Source organism: Panthera uncia, chromosome B4 (assembly GCF_023721935.1).
Source record: "Panthera uncia isolate 11264 chromosome B4, Puncia_PCG_1.0, whole genome shotgun sequence".
In the NCBI taxonomy this organism is placed as follows: Eukaryota; Metazoa; Chordata; class Mammalia; order Carnivora; family Felidae; genus Panthera; species Panthera uncia.
In genome coordinates this window covers 37,707,452-37,728,378 of record NC_064809.1, presented here as the reverse complement: position 1 = coordinate 37,728,378, position 20,927 = coordinate 37,707,452, and the positions used below count along the sequence as shown (strand labels likewise).

General features: G+C 43.7%; 1 protein-coding gene across 1 annotated transcript in view; it reads right to left on the bottom strand.

Moving 5' to 3' along the window:
- Nucleotides 1-20,927, bottom strand: part of PRMT8 (protein arginine methyltransferase 8) — a 65,474-nt gene that overhangs the window by 33,475 nt on the left and 11,072 nt on the right. Inside the window, exons 3-4 of the mRNA XM_049624912.1 lie at nucleotides 8,748-8,903; nucleotides 5,501-5,564 (exon numbers count right to left, since the gene is read on the bottom strand). Coding sequence (XP_049480869.1) covers nucleotides 5,501-5,564; nucleotides 8,748-8,903 — 220 coding nt within the window. The remainder of the gene's footprint in view (nucleotides 1-5,500; nucleotides 5,565-8,747; nucleotides 8,904-20,927) is intronic.

Sequence of the window (20,927 nt, the reverse complement as noted above, 5' to 3'; positions counted from 1 at the left end):
CTAAGAATGCGGCTGAGCAAACTAGATGTCTAGGCAGCCCAGAAAGGGGGTGTGTGTACCTGCCACAACAGTCCAGCATGGGGTGTTGAAGCTTGAGCAGTGTGGGGGCAGTGTGGTAAGCAGGGCATGAAGAGGTGGCCTGGGATGGGAGAGTAAAGTCCAAGGGGCCGAGAGGGCTGCTGCATGGGAAGCAGCCTGGCTCTGCAAGCTGGAGTCTAAGCAGGGAGAGGAGAGTACCCATGCCAGTGTCAGAGCCCAACACGGGGTGACAGACACGTCTGCATAGGGCAGGAGGTGGTGACAATGGGAGATGGTGTACATCAGGGGGGATGGTTTCAATAAGTAAACATAATAAGAATACTGGGAGCCAGGGCAGCCTGGGTGGCTCAGTAGGTTGGGCAGCCGACTTTGGCTCAGGTCATGATCTCGTGGTTCATGAGTTTGAGCCCCGCATCAGGCTGGCTTCTGTCAGCCTGTCAACTCCAAGCCCACTTTGGATCCTCTGTTCCTCTCTCTCTGCACCTCCCCTGCTTGCATGCTTGCTCTCTATCTCTATCTCTATCTCAAAAATACATAAACCTTAAAAAAAATGAAGAATAGTAGGAGCCAGGTTTTTCACTGTCAGAGAAATGAATTGTAAACATGGGAAGAGAGAAAGTTAGAGGACCCTGCAGTGCTGGTTAGAGCAGGAGGTGGGGTAGCACGTGGACTTACACTTGACAGTATGTATAGATAGATTCAGAAGTACACGTTATGTAAATGTGTATGTAAACACACACACACACACACACACACATTCTCTAGTTCTTTCTACTGAAGCAGCCTGAGGGCCTCAACACCCTAAAATCAATGAACACATTTAGCCCCAGATTCTAGTTTCTAAATGCCATTGTCCAGTAAATGGACTCATGACTCCTTGGAGAAACAGCTGATTCTAAAACAAAGCCGTGGAAAGCACAAGATGAGCCTGGAACGTTAGTGCCAGAAAGTAAGAAAGCCCACAAAAAATGAAGAAGGAATGTCAAAAGGACACAGAAGCCAGCTTAAAGGTGCTCCCATGACCAAATTAGGAACAATTCGTGTATCAAAATAAGTACCTTTAATAATAGATGTAACCTATTGAATAAAATAGGAAATTAATGATGAGGAATGAAATATTTACATGGTTTCAAACCACTTCCCCCAGAAAATCTTACTAATTACAAAGGGAGAAAGAGCAACTTGACCATGGAGAAGCCTGGCAGACATCACCAGAAGCAGTGATCAAAGCAAATGCTGTCGGTAACAGGACAAATCAAAACTGCATGTCCCCAAGAGCATGCAGGAAAAAGGACACAGCATTTCCGCGAACTCCTGCCAGGAGGCACGATCTGAACCCAATCTTGCAGAAGCATCACATGCCCCCAACTGAGAGAGATTCTACAGAACTCTGGTCTGCAGTTGTCAAGCGTCAAGGCAAGAGTTGAGGAGCATCTGGCCACTCCAGCCTGAAGGAAACCAGAGATGTGGCAACTAAATGCAACATGTGGTTTGAAACTGAGTCCTTTTAGGAACGCCTGGGTGGCTCAGTTAGTTGAGTGTCTGACTTCAGCTCAAGACATGATCTCACGGTTCATGAGTTCGAGCCCCGCGTCAGACTCTGTGCTGACAGCTTGGAGCCTGGAGCCTGCTTCAAATTCTGTGCCTCCCTCTCTCTGTCCCTCCCCTGTTCACTTTCTTTCTCTCTCTCTCTTCCTCTCTCTCTCTCTCTCTCTCTCTCACAAAAATAAACATTAAAAAAAATTTTTTAAGAAGGTGATTCCTTTTACTCTAAGGGATGTTATTTCAACAAGTGGCAGACATAAGCGGGATCTGAGCGCTAGCTAATGATCATGGAAGAACGTTAGTCTCCTGATTTTGATGGTCACAGTGTGGCTATGCAGGGAAATGTCCCTGTTTGTATGACACGCATATGCATGTATTTGGGGCTGATGGGGCATCATGTCAACAACTTGCTCTCAAAGTGTTCAGGAAAAAAAAAAGTTGTACCTTGTCTATATATTGGAATGTTTTGAAGGTTAAAGGAAAGAAGTGATAAAGATAGGAAGGGAAATAAACCAAATTACAGAGGGTGCCTGGGTGGCTTAGTCAGTTAAGTGTCCCACTTTGGCTCAGGTCATGATCTCACCATTCGTGGGTTCAAGCCCCGTGTCGAGCTCTGTGCTGACAGCTCAGAGCCTGGACCCTGCTTCAGATTCTGTGTCTCCCTCTCTCTCTGCTCCTCCCCCGCTCACACTCTGTCTCTGTCTCTCTCAAAAATAAACAAACATTAAAAAAAATTACAAGAAACTGAAGCAGAAGAGAGGCAGAGAGGGAAAGCTCTCGAGGTGTGAATTAGAGGGCATGATGAGGGGTTATTGGCTTCTTTTTCCTAGCATACTTTCAGACCCAAACCGCCCTTCTCCCAAAGTCAGGCACTCCTCACAGGGACTATTCTCCCCCACTCTCACTCAGGTCCACTCTACACGCTGCTACCAATGGCTGCAAGCAGCTGCCCTTTGCAAGCTTCGGGGGCTATAGTTCCAGATCCCAAGAGAATTGGTAGCAAGAGACAGATGAAGAGTCAGGGGGACGGGGAAGGCAGACCGTCCCTCCAAGGTCAGGCGTCACTGCGCAACTGAACATGTACAGAGGCAGGGAATGGTCTAAATGTCCTTTGAAGGCCCCTTGGAGACCAGGGGTGGTACTGGGAGGGTGTCTGATCAGACATCAATTTGTCCCCACCCTCTTCTCCTAACAGGTTTTAATTTTCATTTTCAGGATTGGCAGCCACTCCTGGGGATTCCACATCAATGTAAACACACTTTAGGAGAGAGTACAGGAGCAAGAACCAAGACCAAATTTCTGCCCTACCTCTCCTACCTCAGTTTCCCCATCTGTTAAATGGGGGGAACCTCTTGCCCTATGTCACAGAGTTGGAGAAAGGGATGTCAGATGAAAACACACGGATGTCAGGCTATTGCACCCTTGCAGAGAAGGAATTGGCCAGTTTTCTTTTCCTATCTTTAGTAGGCAAGTAGAGAGCTCACCTCTCTTTCCCTTCTGCCCATGTCAGGGACTGTTCTGAGGAGTGTGCAGGATAGCTGGCTGCCCAAAGTGAACCAGGAGAGACTGGACACCAAAGTCAGAGGTCAGGGCAACATGTCCTCTACTCAAGCTGGAAAAAGGCCTCTGGACCTCTGCTCATGGCCTCCCCAATACCGCTAACCTTTTTCATTGTCACTCACCTACCACCCCCCATCCCTTCTTCACTTCCTGCCTTACCCAGCTTAAATTCCATGATCCATTATTGAAACGAACTTGTGTGCCCCCACCCACTATCAAAGCCCCCACCCAGGTGGCCCTCCTCACACCCAAGCTGGTGAGCGTGGTAAGGAGAAACTCACACAAGGACTGAGCTTATTGCATATCTATGCTGACTCATCTCCAGCAATCCCCACCAGTCCAGCATATTTGCCTCCCTCCCTCCTTCTGAAAGACCATTGCATCATTTCCCACATCTTTTCTCATCCCCCTCTTCTCTGCCAATCACTGTCTCATTCTTTGAAAAGAAAATGGAAGCAACAAACTGGGGGCTTTCCACCAGCAGCCCACCTCTATCTGGAGCCATACTCCTCAGTCTCCATCTGTTTCTGTGGTTAAACTGTCCCTACTCCAAGGGAAAGACCAACCCCTATACCTGTGTTCTGGACCCAAGGGCCTCATGACTGACTTTTCTTTTTCCTGTATGTGCCTGTCTACTGGACAACTGAATCAGACACACATGTTTTCATATCTCCTGCCCTTAAAAACAACTCCCTGCCTTGGCCCCACATTCACCTGTAGCTACAGTTCCATTCTCCTGTTCCCCCGCACAGCAAGAAGACTTATTTATAGCCCTCCCTCCACAATTTATCCTACTCTAACTGAACTTCAGTCCCCACGCTAGCATTGAGTCTGCTCTTGTTTAGAACACCTATGGCCTCCATGTGGCCAAATGCAATAGTCACTTCTCTGTTCTTCCCTTACTTGATCTCTGAGCATTCCCTATAGTCGCCCCTTCCTCCTTCCCTTGGCTTCATGGTGCATCTCTCTATCTTGAATGTCCATCAGCCTCACTGGGTGTATCTTCTCTGCCTTTTACTGGCCCTTTCTCCTCTGACTGACTTCCAAACATTGAAATGCCCCAGAGCCCTATCTTTGGTCCATTTCTTCCTCCAGCTATACTTTAAGCCTAAGTGACATCATCCTGTGGCTTCAAATAACATCCATATGCTGAAGACTCCCAAATCCCATGTGCTGGATCTCCCTGAAACATAAACTCATAAATTTACTCTTGCTTAACAAGTCCACTGGATGTCCATCTCAAACCTGACATGTGCAAAAGAGAACTCTTGATTTCTTTCTCCCTCCCGTCATCCCCAGAAGTTCTCTACTTTCTGTCTTCCACCATCCACCCAGTTACTCAAGGCAACAAAATAGCTCTTGCTCATATCTTTTTTATCATTTCCACATGCATCTCATCAGTAGACCCCCTTACCTCTAGCCCAAAGTGGTCACTTTTCTCCACCTCCACTGCCACCACCCTGGTCCATGCCATAGCATGTCCCCTGAGCACTGAAACAGCCTCCTAATGTGTCTCTGCTTACACTCTTGATGCCGACAACACATTCTAATCCATACCCCATAGGAAATACTTTTCTTTGCATAATAGTCTCCAAAATGCCTCTATCACCCTTAGGGAAAAAAAGTCAACCTTGTTTTCCTAGTTTACAAACCCTATGTATGGCCCAGCTCAGCACAGGGCCTAGAGGCTAAATCTCATCCAGTTGACTAATAAAAGATGCAAGGAGTTCTTTGGATTGGGGACACTTGTGGGTGTGAGTGTGTTCAAAATAGTTTTCCAGGAGGAGGGGCCTGGGAAAGGTTGCAATGCATGGGTAAGGAGTGAAGGGAGGAAGGGAAGGGAAGGCACCTCTATTTATAATCAGACACCAGCTTGGAGAAGGTCCCACTCCCAAAGGCAGCCTAATTGCCAAGACAGCACTATCAGCAAGACAGCCCATGGGCAGTAGGGGACCACATTTCTCCAAAGGCAGAGCTTGGGTCTGCTAGGATGCCACTGGTTTGCTGAAAGGGAGAGGTAGGGATGGGGTTGTGGAGAGCAAAGAAGAGGAGGAATAGCTGCCATTTTGCAAAACTCAATAGAATGCCTACAGCTGGGGCCAAGCAGAAGGCATGGCAGCTAAGCCATGAAAGCTGCGCTGGGAATAACGTGCCCTTGGCTGACATGGCTGGGATTGGGAACCTCAGAATCCTGTGGGTACAGTCCTGCTAATAGAGCCTCCACCAGGCTCCACCTTCCCAAGGCCAAGTGCTCTGTACTTTTCCCTCTTACATCAGTCTATACCACCCAAACAAGAAAGTGTTAAACCCCCTCACTCCCTCTGTCCATGGGAAAACACACAGAGGTATATCTTACTGTTGTCCAAGTGGTTGGCCTTAATGATCTTCTCTGAGTAGTCAGAAATACTGGAACATTCAATCTAGAAAGGGCACAGAACAAAGGAGAAAGGTGTAAAAAAGATCACAGCCTGTCTAGCTCCTATTTAACAGACAAATAAGCTGAGCCTAGATGGGTACAGTGACCCTCCCACAGTCATACAGCTATTTTTTCATACAGCAGACTGAAAACTACAGTGCATCCCTCCCAATTTGCAGGCCAGTGGCTCTTGCATTGAATTTGGCTGCCTTTGCTGTAAGGAGGCTGACTTCAATCCGCTGCTCCACAATGGAAGACCTGGTGTCCAACTTGAGAGATTCAGTAAGACCTGGCAGGTCTCCTCCTAGCCAGAGGAGAATGGGATGAGGTTGCTTAGCTGCTGTACTCTACCCACTCCCTCCCAATCTCCCTGCTGAACTGGGCATATTCCAGGATAGGGACCATCAGGAAAATGCCACGTCAGGGCCTCAGGACCAGTCTTGAGATCCGTCCTGCCACACATGTCATGCACAAGTCAATTCTTACCCTTTCTGCAGTGTTCACCTTTGAGATGGTTAATTCCTTTTAATCTACAAGTATTTCCAGGCTCCCCAAATCTCCTAAGTAAAGGGCCAAGGTATGTGAAAAATTAGCCAAGCATCAGCTGAGAGCAGGACCTTATGGGAAGAGCGGGAGATCGAGTCCACACCTGGGGCATGTGTCAGGAGACAGCCAGGGGATGCTGGAACCAGAGGGGAGAGTATTTGCATAGGAGGACTGAGGGGAGGGCCCACAGCTTCCATAAAAGCCTTGGGGATGGATGAAGGCACCTGCAGGATCAGATAGGGGTTGCTTTGTCAGAGAAGATAGAGCTAGGCCAGGCTCAGAGCCCAAGAGGATGGGCCCTTTCCTGGATTAAGAGGTCCTGTGGCCTTTGATCCCACTTTCTGTGGGACTGTGTTTCTCTCCTCCAATTCTTTCCCCCTCCTTGCCACGTTGGCACCCATCTGCAAGAGACTGCGTGGTTTCGTGGTGAAGAACACATGTTCTGGAGGCAGGAGGCCTAGATTCACATCAGGCCTTGGCCACTCTCTAACTATGCCTCAGTTCCCTCATAAGTGAGGAAACAGTCCCTGTTTAATGTGGTCATCATGAGGATTAAATAAGCCAAAGCATGCGAACAATTGAGAGCACTGATGGCCCCAGGCCCCAGGACCTTGGCAGCTTCACAGTCCTCCTTCCTCTTTTCCTGTCTTCTGCCCCCTGCTTTCCTTTCCCCTGTTCTTCTCTTTCTCTCTCTCTCTCTCTCCTCTCTCTCTCTCTCTTTCTCTCTCTCTCTCTCTCCCTCCTCCCCCCTACCTCTTTCTCTCCTCTCTTTCCCTCTCCCTCCTATTTCTCTCTCCCTCTCTTCCCCCCTCCCCCTCCCCCTTTTCCTGCCCCCTCTCCATCTTTCTCTCCTTCTCTCTCTCCCTCTCCCTCTTATTTCTCTCTCCTTCTCCCTCTCTCCTTCTCTCCCTCTCTCTGGAGAAGAGCAGTGGGCAGAGGGGGAGCCTGGATCAGGAGAGACTGTGAAATGAGCCATCAGGAAAGAGGTCCAGCTACATGTGGGAGTTGTTTATAAAGGCTGTGACAGCAACAGATCAGGAGGCAGACGGACTGGGACAGTTGGGATAGTCACCACAGCTGGAAAGCGCTGAGTGGATGTCTCCTGACAGCTCCTTAGCTGGAGCCTCTGGCCACTTGGAAGCCAGTGAGGGGCAGCCCTACCCTTTCCCTGCTCAGCCCTCGGCTACCCGTGTCCCAGACCAGGACGAGGCCTCAGAGACAGGGTTAGCAGGGAAAGCAGTAGCATGGCTAGGTGAATCAAGTCCCACCCCCAGGCTGTGTGATCACAGGAAGTGGAGTCTGTCCCTTTCTGGAAAGCCTCCTTCCTGGTGAGGACAGCCCAGTGAAGGAAAGCTGGAAGGTAGGGAAGGGCAGCACTTGACCTGAGGCACCCGGATTGGCCCACCTCATCACAAGTGTCTCAGCTGAATACATCATGGCTTTTCCAGTTCGGTCTGTGGCAGAGATGCCTTGAGGATGTCCCAGGTTTCTAGAAGACCCTCTGCAGCCCAGGCACTGTCCAAGTCAGGTGCCGAGGGGGAATGCTGTCCCTGCTGGGGGACTCAGGGGCCGGCCTCTGAGGCCAAGTAGGGGTGGGTGGCAAGGGGTTTTGGAGGGCTCTGGTCAACCTGGGGGCCTGGAGTTGTCAGCACAGGCTGCAGGACAACCAGCTAAAAACACAGAGAACAAAGCCGTACTAAAAGCTGCTCAGCTCCCACAGGCCTCTGCAAACAGCTATCTTGTGCACGTGCTGGGAGTTTGACTGTAGCGTGTCTTTAATTTGGACCAAGATTAATTTTCATATTCCAGCCTTGGACCCACTGCATTTTTCACACATCAGCCAGCTGTGCAGAGCTCTTCTTTTTCACAGTTTCTTCCCAGGTCCAGACCCTCAGCCTCCCTGTCATCAGTCCGTGTGCAACTGTGTGGTGGCAGCCAGAGGAAGGCTGGGAAGCTTCCAGAGGGTCAGCCTCCATTTCTATCTGGAAGACCTCAGTGGCCAGAGCAGAATTTAAACCTACCAACTTGCCCTTCAAAGAACAAAGAAAGGAGATTGTCTTGTTATCCGCTAGGGCCTTATCCTAACTATATTAATATCAAACATTGAGTGTTGGTCATATGCTAAGCCCTGTTCTAAAGCACTTTACATATGTATTAAACTCAACTTCTTCTTCACAATCACCCCATGAGCAAGGTGTTGTTATTATGACCATTTAATAGATGGGGAAACTGAGGTACAGAAGTGAATTGTCCATGGTCACACATCTCATGACTGTAAAGGCAGAGATTCAAGGCAAAGCTCACGTGTATAATCACACTGCACTGCTTTTCAAGCTGATGCTAGGACTAAGTTCTCTAAGGTAATGATAACACCAGAATGATTTTCAGAAAGTCAAAAATCCTCTGTAAATGTCAGCATTTGTCAGGGCAAGGGGCCAGGAGCAATGCCTGGATGATAGGGAGTCGTGGGATCTTGCCACACCTCCTGAGAGTCACACTTGATTTTTCTCTACTCCTCTTCAAGGATGTGGCCCCAACAAGGGGTGGACCTGGGCTTGTACTTGTAGGGAGGACAGGAGAAGGTGGGAGGCAAGGGCTATCTCTACAGAAGCCAACAGGAGAGAGGGTGTGGCATGCTCACCCCAAACACCTTCTTGGCCCCTGCTTTGGCAGCAAACATGGAAAGGATCCCGGTACCACTCCCAACGTCCAGCACCACTTTGTCCTTGAACACATGCTTGTTGTGATACATGGAGTTCCGGTAGGTGAGTGTCCGCACCTCATCCTTCAGCATTTCCTGTTATGGAAGGAAAGAAAAGGCAATGTCAATGTATTCAAGGCACCTGGGAGTACACCAAGGTCATCGACCCCAAGACTGTCCTGCCAATTTTTCAGGAATCTCAATGCTGGGGGTGCCTGCCTGGCTCAGTCAACGGAGCATGCGACTCTTGGTCTCAGGGTTGTGAGTTTGAGCCCCATTTTGGGTGTAGAGATTACTTAAAAATAAAATCTTTAAAAATGAAAATCTCAAAGACATAATTAAGCTGAGTCGCAGGAGAGTATTGTAAGGCAGCTGGGCCAGGGGCTACCTGCACAATTACAAACGTCTCCAGCCTTAAAACACTACCCAAGAAAGATAATTTTGTACTGTAAGAGAAGAAATTCCTGGCCAGCCCTGGGAAAGCTTCCATTTACCAAAGAACAAAAGTAGAAATTAGTGCAATGCAACTTGAGGGATTTAAGTTAAACCTGAAGCAGAATGTTCTGCCACAGTGAGAAAATTGTCATTGAACAGGTTATTGGAGGAGGTTTGTGTTTTGCGTGTTTTTGTGGTTTGTGTGTGGGAGGTGCATACTTCTTTGTTTGATTTTTTTTAAGAATAGAAAGTGTTTCTTAATCTACCATTATTCTAGTATTTTGTGGTAAAAGAGAAAGTAGGTTACCCTTTACAACTATCTCCAACCTAAGGAGAACATAATTCATCTGTGTATGGTGGTGAGGCCGGGATCTTTGTCCGTTCAAGCTATCAGCAAACACTTCTGACTAACTCATCACCAGTAATATTGGGATTATAGTATAATTTTAGTATAACTTGCATATACTACATATTTTATTTTATTTTATTTTATTTTATTTTTAAGTTTATTTATTTATTGGGAGGAGGGGGAGGAGAGTGCATGGAAAGGGCAGAGAGAGAGGGAGAGAGAGAGAATCCCAAGCGGGCTCTGCACTGGCAGCATGGAGCTTGACACAGGGTTTGAACTCACTAACCATGACTTCATGACCTGAGCTGAAACCAAGAGTCAGACACTTAACCGACTGAGTCACCCAGGCACCCCAAAAAGCACATATTTTAAATGCGTGGTTAGGTGTAAGAGTTTTGACTCACATACACCTGTGGGACAGCTACCATAATCAAGATATAGAACATTTTCCTCCCCTTAGGAAGTCCTTGATCCCCCTTGACAGTCAATCCCCACCCCCATCCAGATGACTAATCATCCAACTTCTATCACTAAAGCTTCCTTCTGCCTTCATATAAATTGAATCATATGGTATGTATGGCTTCCTTTGCTCAACATAAGGTTTTTGATATTCATTGACTTTAGTGCACATATCCAAGGTTTGTTTCTTTTTTCTTGTTCTTGTTATTGACTAGCATTCCATTATACGGACATCCATTCATTTGTTGATGACTATTTGGACAGTTGCAAATAAGGCTGATACAAACATTCTTGTATAAGTATTTTTGAGGATATATATTCATTTTCCTTCAGTAAATACCTAGAAGTGGGCTTACTAGTAGGTGTTTAATTTCATAAGAAAGTGCCAAACAGCTTTCCAAAATAGTTGCTCCGGTTCATGATCCCACCAACAATGTATGAGCACTCGAGCTGTTCTATATGCCAATAACTTAGCATTATCCCTTTTTGAAATTGTATTCATTCTTGTAGATATGAACTGGTATCTCATTGTAGTTTTAATTGCATTTCCCTGATACCTATTGATGTAGGTAAATTTTCATATGCTTATTGGCTATTCATATAGATCTTCTATGATGTGTCTATTTGAGTCTTTTGTCCACTTTTTTTTCTAGAGCTATTTGTCTTTTCCTTATTGAATTGTAGGAATTTATATAATTCTGGAAACAAATCTTTTTTCAGATATACATGTTGTTAATATCTTCTTCCAATCTGTGATGGGTTTTTTGTTTTCTTAATGTTGTCTTTGAAAAGCAGTTTTTAGTTTTGACAACAGCCAACTTTTTAGGTTGCTTTGTTTTTATTTTTTTAATGTTTATTTATTTTTGAGAGAGACAGAGACAGAGCGTGAACAGGGGAGGGGCAGAGAGAGAGGGAGACACAAAATCCAAAACAGGCTCCAGGCTCTGAGCTATCAGCACAGAGCCTGACGCGGGGCTCGAACCCACAAACCCACCCAGGTGCTCCTCTTTATTTTTTAAAACATTTTTAAGGTTTTAGGTGTTTTTTAAATTTTTAATGATTAGAATTATTTGTGTCTTGTCTAATCTTTGTCTATCCCAAGGTCACAAAAATATTCTCCTATGTTTTCCTCCAGAAGTTTTATAGTTATGGCTTTTACCTTTAGGTCTATGATTCATGTCAAATTAATTTTTTATGTGGTGTAAATTAGGGGTGTGAGTTCATTTTTTACACAACATAGATGGTGCAAGCACCATTTATAGAATAGACTATCATTTCCACCATTGAATTACCTTGCCAACTTTGTCAAAGTTTAATTAACTATATATTGGTGCATTCTCTAATCTGTTCCATTAATAAGCCATTTCAAAACTAACTCAATTTCTGTAACTTAATATTAACTTTGAAATTAAGTAGTGGGGCACCTGGTGGCTCAGTCGGTTAAGTGTCCTACTTCAGCTCAGGTCATGATCCCATGGTTCATGAGTTTGAGTCCCATGTTGGGCTCTGTGCTGACAGCTCAGAACCTGGACCCTGCTTCGGATTCTGTGTCTCCCTCTCTCTCTGCCCCTCCCTCGCTCACACTCTGTCTCTCTCTCTCAAAAATAAACCTTAAAAAAATGTTTAATTAAAAAAAAAAGAAATAAAGTAGTGTGAGCCCTAGTTATTTTACAAGGTTATTCTGTTTTTTTTTTTTTTTAGATCTTATGCATTTCCATATACATTTTAGAATCTGCTTATTAATTCACACAGCACAGCCTCCTGGAGTTGATTGGAATTGCATTGAATCTATAGATGAATTTGGAGAGAATTGATATCTTAGCAATATTGAGTTTTACAATCCAAGAACACTGATACAGCCTTCCATTTATTTAGGTCTTCTTTAATTTCTCTCTGCAATGTTTTACAGATTTTAGAAGTCTTGTATTTCTTTCATTAAATTTATTCTCAACTATTTTTATTTTATGGTACTGTATATGATTTTCTAAAATTTTATTTTCTGATTGTTTTATGTCACTCTACATATGACCTTGCATTTTGCAGACTTGCTCCCTTCATATACTAATTCTAGTGTGATTTTCCATAGATTCCTTTGTTTTCCCATGTAAAAAAATCTTGTCACTTTTGAATGAAGACAATTTTACTTTTTTTCCTATCTATATGTCTTTTTTTTTTTTTTTTTTTTTTTTTTACTTATTTTACTGCACTGGCAAAGACTGCCATGAAGTAAAACATTCAATAAAATAGAAGGCCGGCATCTTTGTTCCAATAATATATAAATGTCACCACTGAGTATAATGTCAGCTGTCAGCTTTCTATGAGTGTCTTTTTTCAGATGAAGAAGTTCTATTTATAATTTGCTAAGAGCTTTTATCATGATTGGCACTGAATTTTGTCACGTGCTTTTTCTACATTTATTAAAATGATATGTGACCTTTCTCCTTCATTCAGATAATGCATTGACCTCCATAGATTGTCTTCAAATGTTGAACCAACATCTTGTCATAATGTATTATCGGTTTTAAATATTGCTAGGTTTTATTCACTAATATTCTGTTGCAGATTTTTCTATTATATTTATGAGACATGTTAATCTGTAATTTTCTCTTACCTTCTCTGGTAATCAGGAATGCTGACTGAGCTTATGACACAAGTTAGAAAGTGTCCTCTCCTCACGTATTTTCTGAAAAAGCTTGTGTGAGATTGGTATTTTTCTTCTTTAAATATTTGACATATAATTCACTAGTAAAACCATCTGAGCCTAGAGCCATTTTTGTAGGAAGATCCCATTTTTTTTAATGTTTATTTATTTTTGAGAGAGAGAGAGAGAGCACAAGCATATGTGTGGGGGAGGGACAGAGAGAGGGAGAGAGAGAGGGAGAAAGGGGGAGAGACAGAGAGAGAGAGAGAGAGAGAGAGAGAGAATCCCAAGTAGGCTCCAAGCTCAGTGCAGAGTAGTCCAATGTGGGGCTCAATCACATGAACTGCAAGATCATGACCTGAGCGAAAATCAAGAGTCAGACACTTAACTGACTGAGCCACCCAGGCTTCCCAGAAGATTCAATTTTTTAATAGATGCAGGACAGTTTTAGTTTTCCATGCATTCTTAGATCAGTTTTGACAAAGTGTTTTTCTAATGAATGTATCCATTTCAACTAAGATATCAAATTTATGGGCATAACATTGTCATAATATTCTCAAATTACCAGTCGAGTGTCTATATGATCTATAATGATGTCCTTTTCTTCATTTATATTATAATTTGTATTTCATCTTTTTCTTGATTAGTCTAAATAGAGCTTGTTGACTTAATTAGTCTTCTCAAAAACTAACTTTTAGCTTTGTTGATTTCCTGTATTGCTTTATTTCTACCTCACTGATTTCTGCTTTCATCTTTATTATTTGCTTTTTTTCAACTTACTTGGGTTTTATTTGTTTTCTCTGCTTCATAAAGTGGAAGATTTGACCATTGATTTTGCACTTTATTTTTGTCTAATGAAAGCATTTAAAGTTATAAATTTCCCTCTAGGTTTTGCTTTAATTACATTCCACAAATTTTCATGTGTCTGTTTCTAGCTATAACAAAATACCATAGACTGGGTGGCTTAGAAAACAAACATTTATTTCTCACAGTTCTGGAGACTAGTAAGTCCAAGGTCAAGGAGGCAGCAGATCCATTGTCTGGTGAGGACCTGCTTCATGGTTTGCAGATGACCATCTTTACCTTGTGTCCTCACATGGTGGAGAGCAGAGTGAAAAAGCAAGCCCTCCTATATCTTTGTATTTTTCAAAGAATACTTTGTAAATTTATTTTGGTGAGAGAAGGATAGATCATCTAACAAATGATGCTGCAGTGCCTAACTATCTGTAAGACAATAAGGCTGGACCATAACCTCACAGGATTTAAAACATTACTTAAAGATTAAATATTTAAATATGGAGGAAAAAACAGACAAACAAAAAAATAACCTTAGCAGAACTTTTAGGAGACTGTATTAGTTTTCTATTGCTGCTGTAACAAATTACCAAAAACTTAGTGATTTAAAACAACACAGATTTGTTATCACACAGTCTGGAGGTCAGAAGTTTCATACAGGTCTCATGGACTTGTCAGGTACTGGCAGGGCTGTGTTCCTTCTGGAAGATCTAGGAAAGAATCCATCCCCTTGCCTTTCATAGCTTCTAGAAGCTCTCTGCATTCCTTGGTTCATGGTTCCTTGCACCTTCAGAGCCAGCAACTGCATCAGTGTAACCTCTGCCTCCATTGTCATCATATCTCATTCTCTAACTCTGACCTTACTCTTCTGCCTTCTTCTTTAACTTATTGGGACTCTTGTGTCGTGTCTCCTCTTATAGGGACACTAATCCCATTCATGAGGGCTCCACTTTCGCTTTCATGACCTACTTACCTCCTAAAGGCCCTACCTCCTAATACCAATATCTTGGGGATTAAGATTTCAACATATGAATACTGAGGGACACATTCAGTCCATGGCATTGTATTTTCATTATCATTCAGTTTCATTATTTTCTTTTTTAAATTTTTTATAAGGTTTATTTATTTTTGAGAAAGAGACAGAGCATGAGAGGGGGAGAGGCAGAGGGAAAGGGAGACACAGAATCTGAAACAGGCTCCAGGTTCTGAGCTGTCAGCACAGAGCCCGATGCAGGGCTTGAACTCACGAACCATGAGATCATAACCTGAGCTGAAGTTGGACACTTAAACCACTAAGCCCCCAGTTTAATTATTTCTTAATTTCTCTTGTTATTTCTTCTCTGGTCCTATTTTCAGTGCTGCTTAATTTCCAAATATTTAGAGATTTTCTAGATAATTTATTGTTTTTGGTTTCCAATTTCATTATGATCAAAATAACATACTCTACATGATTTCAATCTTTTGTAATGTGTTAAGATTTGTTTATTGCCTGGCATAGGATCTATCTTAGTGAATGTTTCAATGTATATTTAAAAGAAGTGTGTATTCTTTACCTTGAGAATGCAATGATCTACAAAAGCCAAGTAGGTCAAGTTATTTGATTGAATTGTTCAGATTTCTACATCTTACTAATTTTGTGTGTGGTTATTTGTTCTATCAATTATCAAGAGAGAAGTGTTTAGAAAAATCTTTAACCATGGTTAGGGATTTGTATTTTTCTCCCTCTAGTCCTATAGATTTTGCCTGATGCTTTTAATGCTCTGTGCACACGTATATGACAATTTTGTAATGTGTCACCTTGGCCAGGCTACTCTGAATTTCCATAATTCTCTTTCTACTATGTCACCAGCTAAAGTGAGTCCCAAAGAAGATTCTTATGAGATTTGGAAGGTAGAAGGGGGCAGAAATCATTTTGTAGTGCACACTTGTCAATGATGATGTGTTGACTCGCTTTGTTGGCATGAAGCAGAAGCTGGGCCTTCTTCAGTTTCTTTGTCTCCTGGGACAGGTGTGTGTGTTTAGCTTCATGATAAAATGCCCAGCCTCGGTAGGATATGCCCACCACAGAAGTCAAAGGCAATAGAATGGACATGTCTTTTGGTCTGTCCTCATAGGGTTCAAGCTTGTGAATATTGGTTCTAGCTACTCCTGATTTCCCCCTATTTTACATTCATATTCCTTTCTGACTAGCTGCCCTATGGACTTCAAGCTCAAGCATCATATCAGACATGGAGACAATAGCCTTACACAATTACATGAGCCATACGTATATGTACATATATGTATACAGATATATATATATATATATATATATATATATATATATAATCTCCTACTGGATCTACTTCCATAGTTGAACTCTGACTGATACAGAATATGGTACCAAGAATATCTCCTGAATATAAGGATGTGTGCTCTGAATAGGTTTTGAGTTTTCTGGAAACTGTTAGAGAGGCACTAATGACCCTATTGCCATTGATAAGGAGGGCACTTGTCATCAATAACATGAAATGGCAAAGGAGTTACTTAAATTTTACTTACATATCTCTAATAAAGTACCTATGGAAACCAGATTCTGGTTGACCAAGTATTTGCTTCCTTAGAACATTTTAGTTAACATGAGAAGTATAATGGGTGAGTTAGTTGGTTGGTTGTTACTAACTGTTCTAAAAAACTGGGAGAAAGAAAATGACCTCAGAGGTTTAAATTCACAGCTCAGGGTCTGAGTATAGCACCTGAAAGGTTCTATGACCTCTCTGGGAAAAACAAACACACAAACAAAAACATTTCATGTAGGTTCAGGATCAAGATTTCTTCTTCTTTTTTTTTTTTAAGTAGGCTCCATGCCCAGCATGGAGCCCAACATGGGGCTCAAACTCAAGACCCTGAGATCAAGATTTGAACTGAGAATCAGAGTCAGATGCTCAACCAACTGAGCCATCCAGGCCCCCTGCCAGAGCCAAGATTTCTAAAACCTAAATCCAAAGTCTAATCCTGCAAGTACCTGATTACAACACAAATTGCATTCCCATCTTTGCAAGGCCTCTTTTGTTAAAGTGAGGCATCTGTTGGGAAGGAACAGGATCTTGAAAATTGGAATTGGAACACATAGACAACATATGATGAAAGCGGGGCCTGAAGTTCCTAAATTACAGAATCTTCTTTGCCAATAGAAGTATCTTCCAACCCTGTCTGAGGGATTTAGTTTTCCTTTCCCTGAAGAACCATATTGGCCTACCTTGAGGTAGTTGCTTACAAGGTACTACTGATTCTCCTCAGGACCTACCCCTGCCCTCTTTGCTGCTAACCATATAACAAGATTCAACTCTAAGCAAACCCCAAAGCGTGAGGTATAAAATGTGACTCATGAGGAGGTATGATATACACCAAAAGAGCTACATTATATTTCCCATTTATATAGATTGAATCCTGGGGAATATGTATGGGGATGTGTATGAAGGCTGTGGGATCAACATGGAGGGATAAAGTTGGATGGGGCCAAGTTTATCGATACAGGATCATTAAGCAGAAATTGTGTATTCACTGTTTTAGCTTGAGGGGCTTAGAATGTCTCTAACAGTTGATTTAGTTGGGTAGTTGAAACACGGACCTAAGGTTACCCTTCTCTAAATGAAATTTGAAATGCTGAACTTCGTTGATATGTTGAAGAGGAAGGTATCCAAAGGCTTAGAAGATTGGAATGTTAGACTGTATTTGTCATGTGAGGCCTACTCACCAAAGCCAAAGAACAGACCTTTCATCACAGCTATGAAAAATAAGTTTGTAAAGGGAGTCCAGCAACCTTAAAGACCTCTGTGATTTCTCTTTCCTATAGGTCATAAATTACAATGGGAACTGCTACCATCAAACTTAAATCCCTAAATGCAACAAGAATAATATCAACCTGGGATTCTGGGGAGGCTCGGGTCAAACCACAGCACTTAACTTCATATACTATGTGGGTGTGGTTACAGCAAAGGGGTTGGAGCCAAAGCAGTATTCATAACAGTCTGATTTCAGAGATATGTGGTGTTGGCCATAGGTCTCTAGAAAAGAGATCATAGTGTCTCTAGAAAATAAATAAATGGGAAGCATACTGAATTCTTACTTGATCTGTGTAAGCAGAAAAATTATAGGTCCAGTGAACAGAGGTCTGTTTTGAATTGCCAAAATCTAGAGTCATGCCCCTCAATTGATTCCCAGACTTGAGCCAGTTAACAGAACCAGAACCCCTTGAATGAAGGAAAGGCCACGTTCCATGAAGAAAACCCTTGTTACATTGCCAAAAATGGATATTGTTAATCTTTCTTCAAGTCTTCACCAAGAGGATCTGCAGCCATTACCACAGTACAGTGTGACTGCATTGGAGAAAGGAAAATAAACAAATTTTGGAGGATCATTGGACCCTGGCTCTGAACTGACACTAATTCCATGAGACCCATTAGTTCAGGACACCAATTCCAGGAGACCCACATCCCAATTAAGTGACCTGTTTGCCTGTGCAGAAGACAGAGGCAGATCTTGGAGAGTGACTGTAGATTATCATAAACATCATCAGCTGGAGATTCCAATTGCAGTAGCTGTTCCAGATGTGGTTTTATTGCTTGGGAAAATCAATACCGAGGGTTGCTGGTTCGTTGTTGTTTTCATCAGTCTTAGAAATTGATTCACATCTATTTCTTCAACTCATAGCTCCCATGCTTTTGAGCTCCCTAACCCAGAACATCATTTAGCCTGTCTCAATTTCCCCTGCTGAAGGTGGAATGATAACAGTACCTACTTCATTGGGTTGTTGTGATGATTAAATAAATGTAGTAAGTGTTACAAAAGTGTTAGTTCTGGCTGTTTGTGACAGCTGTCACCATTTTTATCCATGCAAGGAAACAGTTGAGGGTGAGCAGTAGTTGAGGATTGGAAGCAAAATAATGGCAAAGTTTTTGGAGGTTTGTCATCATGGCCATAGCTGGAAGTCCTTAGTGCTTGCCCTGCTGGAATTAGATTGGTCCAGTACTTCGGCAGATTCTGTTGTTGCTAAAGAAGAGGTTCCCAGCATCCCACCTTTGATTCAATGCCTTCCATCACTTCTTTGACCCCTTCTTCCCTCTAAGGCTCCAGACCACAGGAGTTAGGTCCAAAGGTACAAGTCCTGGGAGACGAGTTGTGACTTAGCAAGGCTTCCCCTGATTGACCCATCAAAAGGGAAACTCTCTCCCTTTTCTCCACCCCTGCTTTAATCATCCCTAGGAGAGAATAGCCCAAAGAAGTCTCCAGACATTTCAGACAAGAGCATGTCACTCTTTGTTGAAAACAATTCCCAGCCCCCAGCTGTGGATGCCTTTGTCTCCCAGTTTCCTGCCTATTAAACACATGACAGCACATTGACTAATTGCTGGGAAATGAGGCCCTGAAGAATCTATTTCAAAAGAACCTGCAGCAAGATTGTCAAAAGAAGAGAGCTGGCCAGGAGTGGGATGGGCATCCAGAGCTGGGGGTTGGGAACACAGCCCCACTGGCAGGGAGTCTTCTGGCTGCTGAGAAACCAAGCCCAGGACCAACTGCCAAAGATGCTGGGAATTCAGAGCTGAGATTTGGGAGGTCATGGTCCTGGCCTCCTCCCGTCTGAACAGAAGCCTCAGTAGGCACACATTTGTCACTTCCTCTCCTGTTCAAGATTCCATTCCTCTCAGAGACACCCTGTGACAGAATGCCACAGTCTTCCTTCTGGAGGCTGAGTACAGAGTCATCGCTGGATGGGGCCATGGAATGGAAGTATAGAAATATCCAGAATCACCTCTTGCTGTGCTCTCCAGCCCCAAGCAGTGCCCTCTCCCAAACTTGACACCTCTTGTTCATATTCACAGACTAATCAAACCCAATCCATCCCACACCATGTTTCCTGAACACTCACTGATCACTATTAATCAGCAAGCTGGCGGTGCTGCTGCCCGCCCCTGTGAGCATCTTGTTAATGATGGGAGAAGACTGCCAAACGGCCAGCTCGGCTCCGGATGGTGAGGTATGGGTCTTGTCCAGACTGAGGAGGCAAAGGCATCACCGCGAGCTGTCTGGCACAGAACGGAGATCCCTGGTGCTTGATAATGAGAAACAAGCAGGCCCTGTCTCTGCAAAGAACAATGTTAAGAGTCCGTCCACATGCCCCCCCTACTTTTTTTTTTATACCAGATGATCTTGGAGACCAAATAGGGTGGAGGGAAGCCTCAAGGTTGAAGGAAGCCTAGGTAGCCACCCTGACACTGAAGACCTCTGCATTTCCCCAGAAGCCAGATCTAGAGATGGCCTATGGCAGCAGTAGGAGGGATTTAATCTAGTAGTGTCAGTTGAGCTAAGCATCAGAAGTACTTCCAGATGCAAAGTGTTGCTAAAACTATTCCAGGTCAGGTTACTAAGGAAAGAAATGTTATATATGACCTGAAGGTCATTTACTCCATGTTTATTAACTCAATCTGGACAATGCTTATATATGTTCATGTACTAATTTTCTACCAATGTTTCATGTACTAGGTTTTTCTATCAATACATGAAATTAAGGAAAGCTGGTATAGTATTTATTCGATGACCCTTGGTGTCTTCTCCTGCTGGATATCATACTTTCTGGTATGCCCATTGATGTGCTAACCAGACATCACCTGAGTGATCAGATTAGCAAAATCAGACAGTGCATCAAGCCCTGGGTTAGAGGCAGGGGAAGCAATTCCTGAAGGAATTACAGAGATTAATCATAGCACAGGAGAGCACATCCTAGGAGCCAAAGTTGTGGCCCAGCAAGAATGCAGCCATTCAGATGGAGGTGTCCCAGAAGTCAGTCACAGGAGGCTCCATTGGAGGAATGGCTCCTGAAGATGGGGAAGGACAGGCACCAGGTACATGTCATAATTAGCTGGTTTCTCATGGGGTGGGGGGGAGTTCCAGGCAAGCCCAAGGGGAGGCATTTTGGGGAACTAGCATCTCTTCCTAGGAATCTGCCTTGAAATAGGTATCCAGAGCCACACGCCTGTTAGAATTTGTCACATGAATTAGGGACAGGATGAACTCTTGAAGATGCCCCCTTTCTGCCTCCCAAAACTTCTCACAGGCCTAGGACAGGGCTCAGTGCACCACCTCACCCCAACCCCCACCAGCATGGAGAACAGGATCAGGGAATGTACAGCAGCTCACTTATCTGCCCAAAGATGACATCTTAGCCACCAAGAATGGCAGGCTCAGCTGGCCCAGGCCTTTCTGGGCCAGGACTCCCAGAACACACACAGGACCCAGTCTTCCTCCCCTGCAGGCCCCAGGCCTAACACTTTTATGTGGACAGCAGTTCCTGGGAGACCAAACCCTGAGTCTCTCTCGGGTGAATGGGCCAGGTCCCTGAGTCTAGGTTTCACTGAGGAACACTTCCTTCACTCTCTATCTCCACATGGAATTGCAAAGGAAC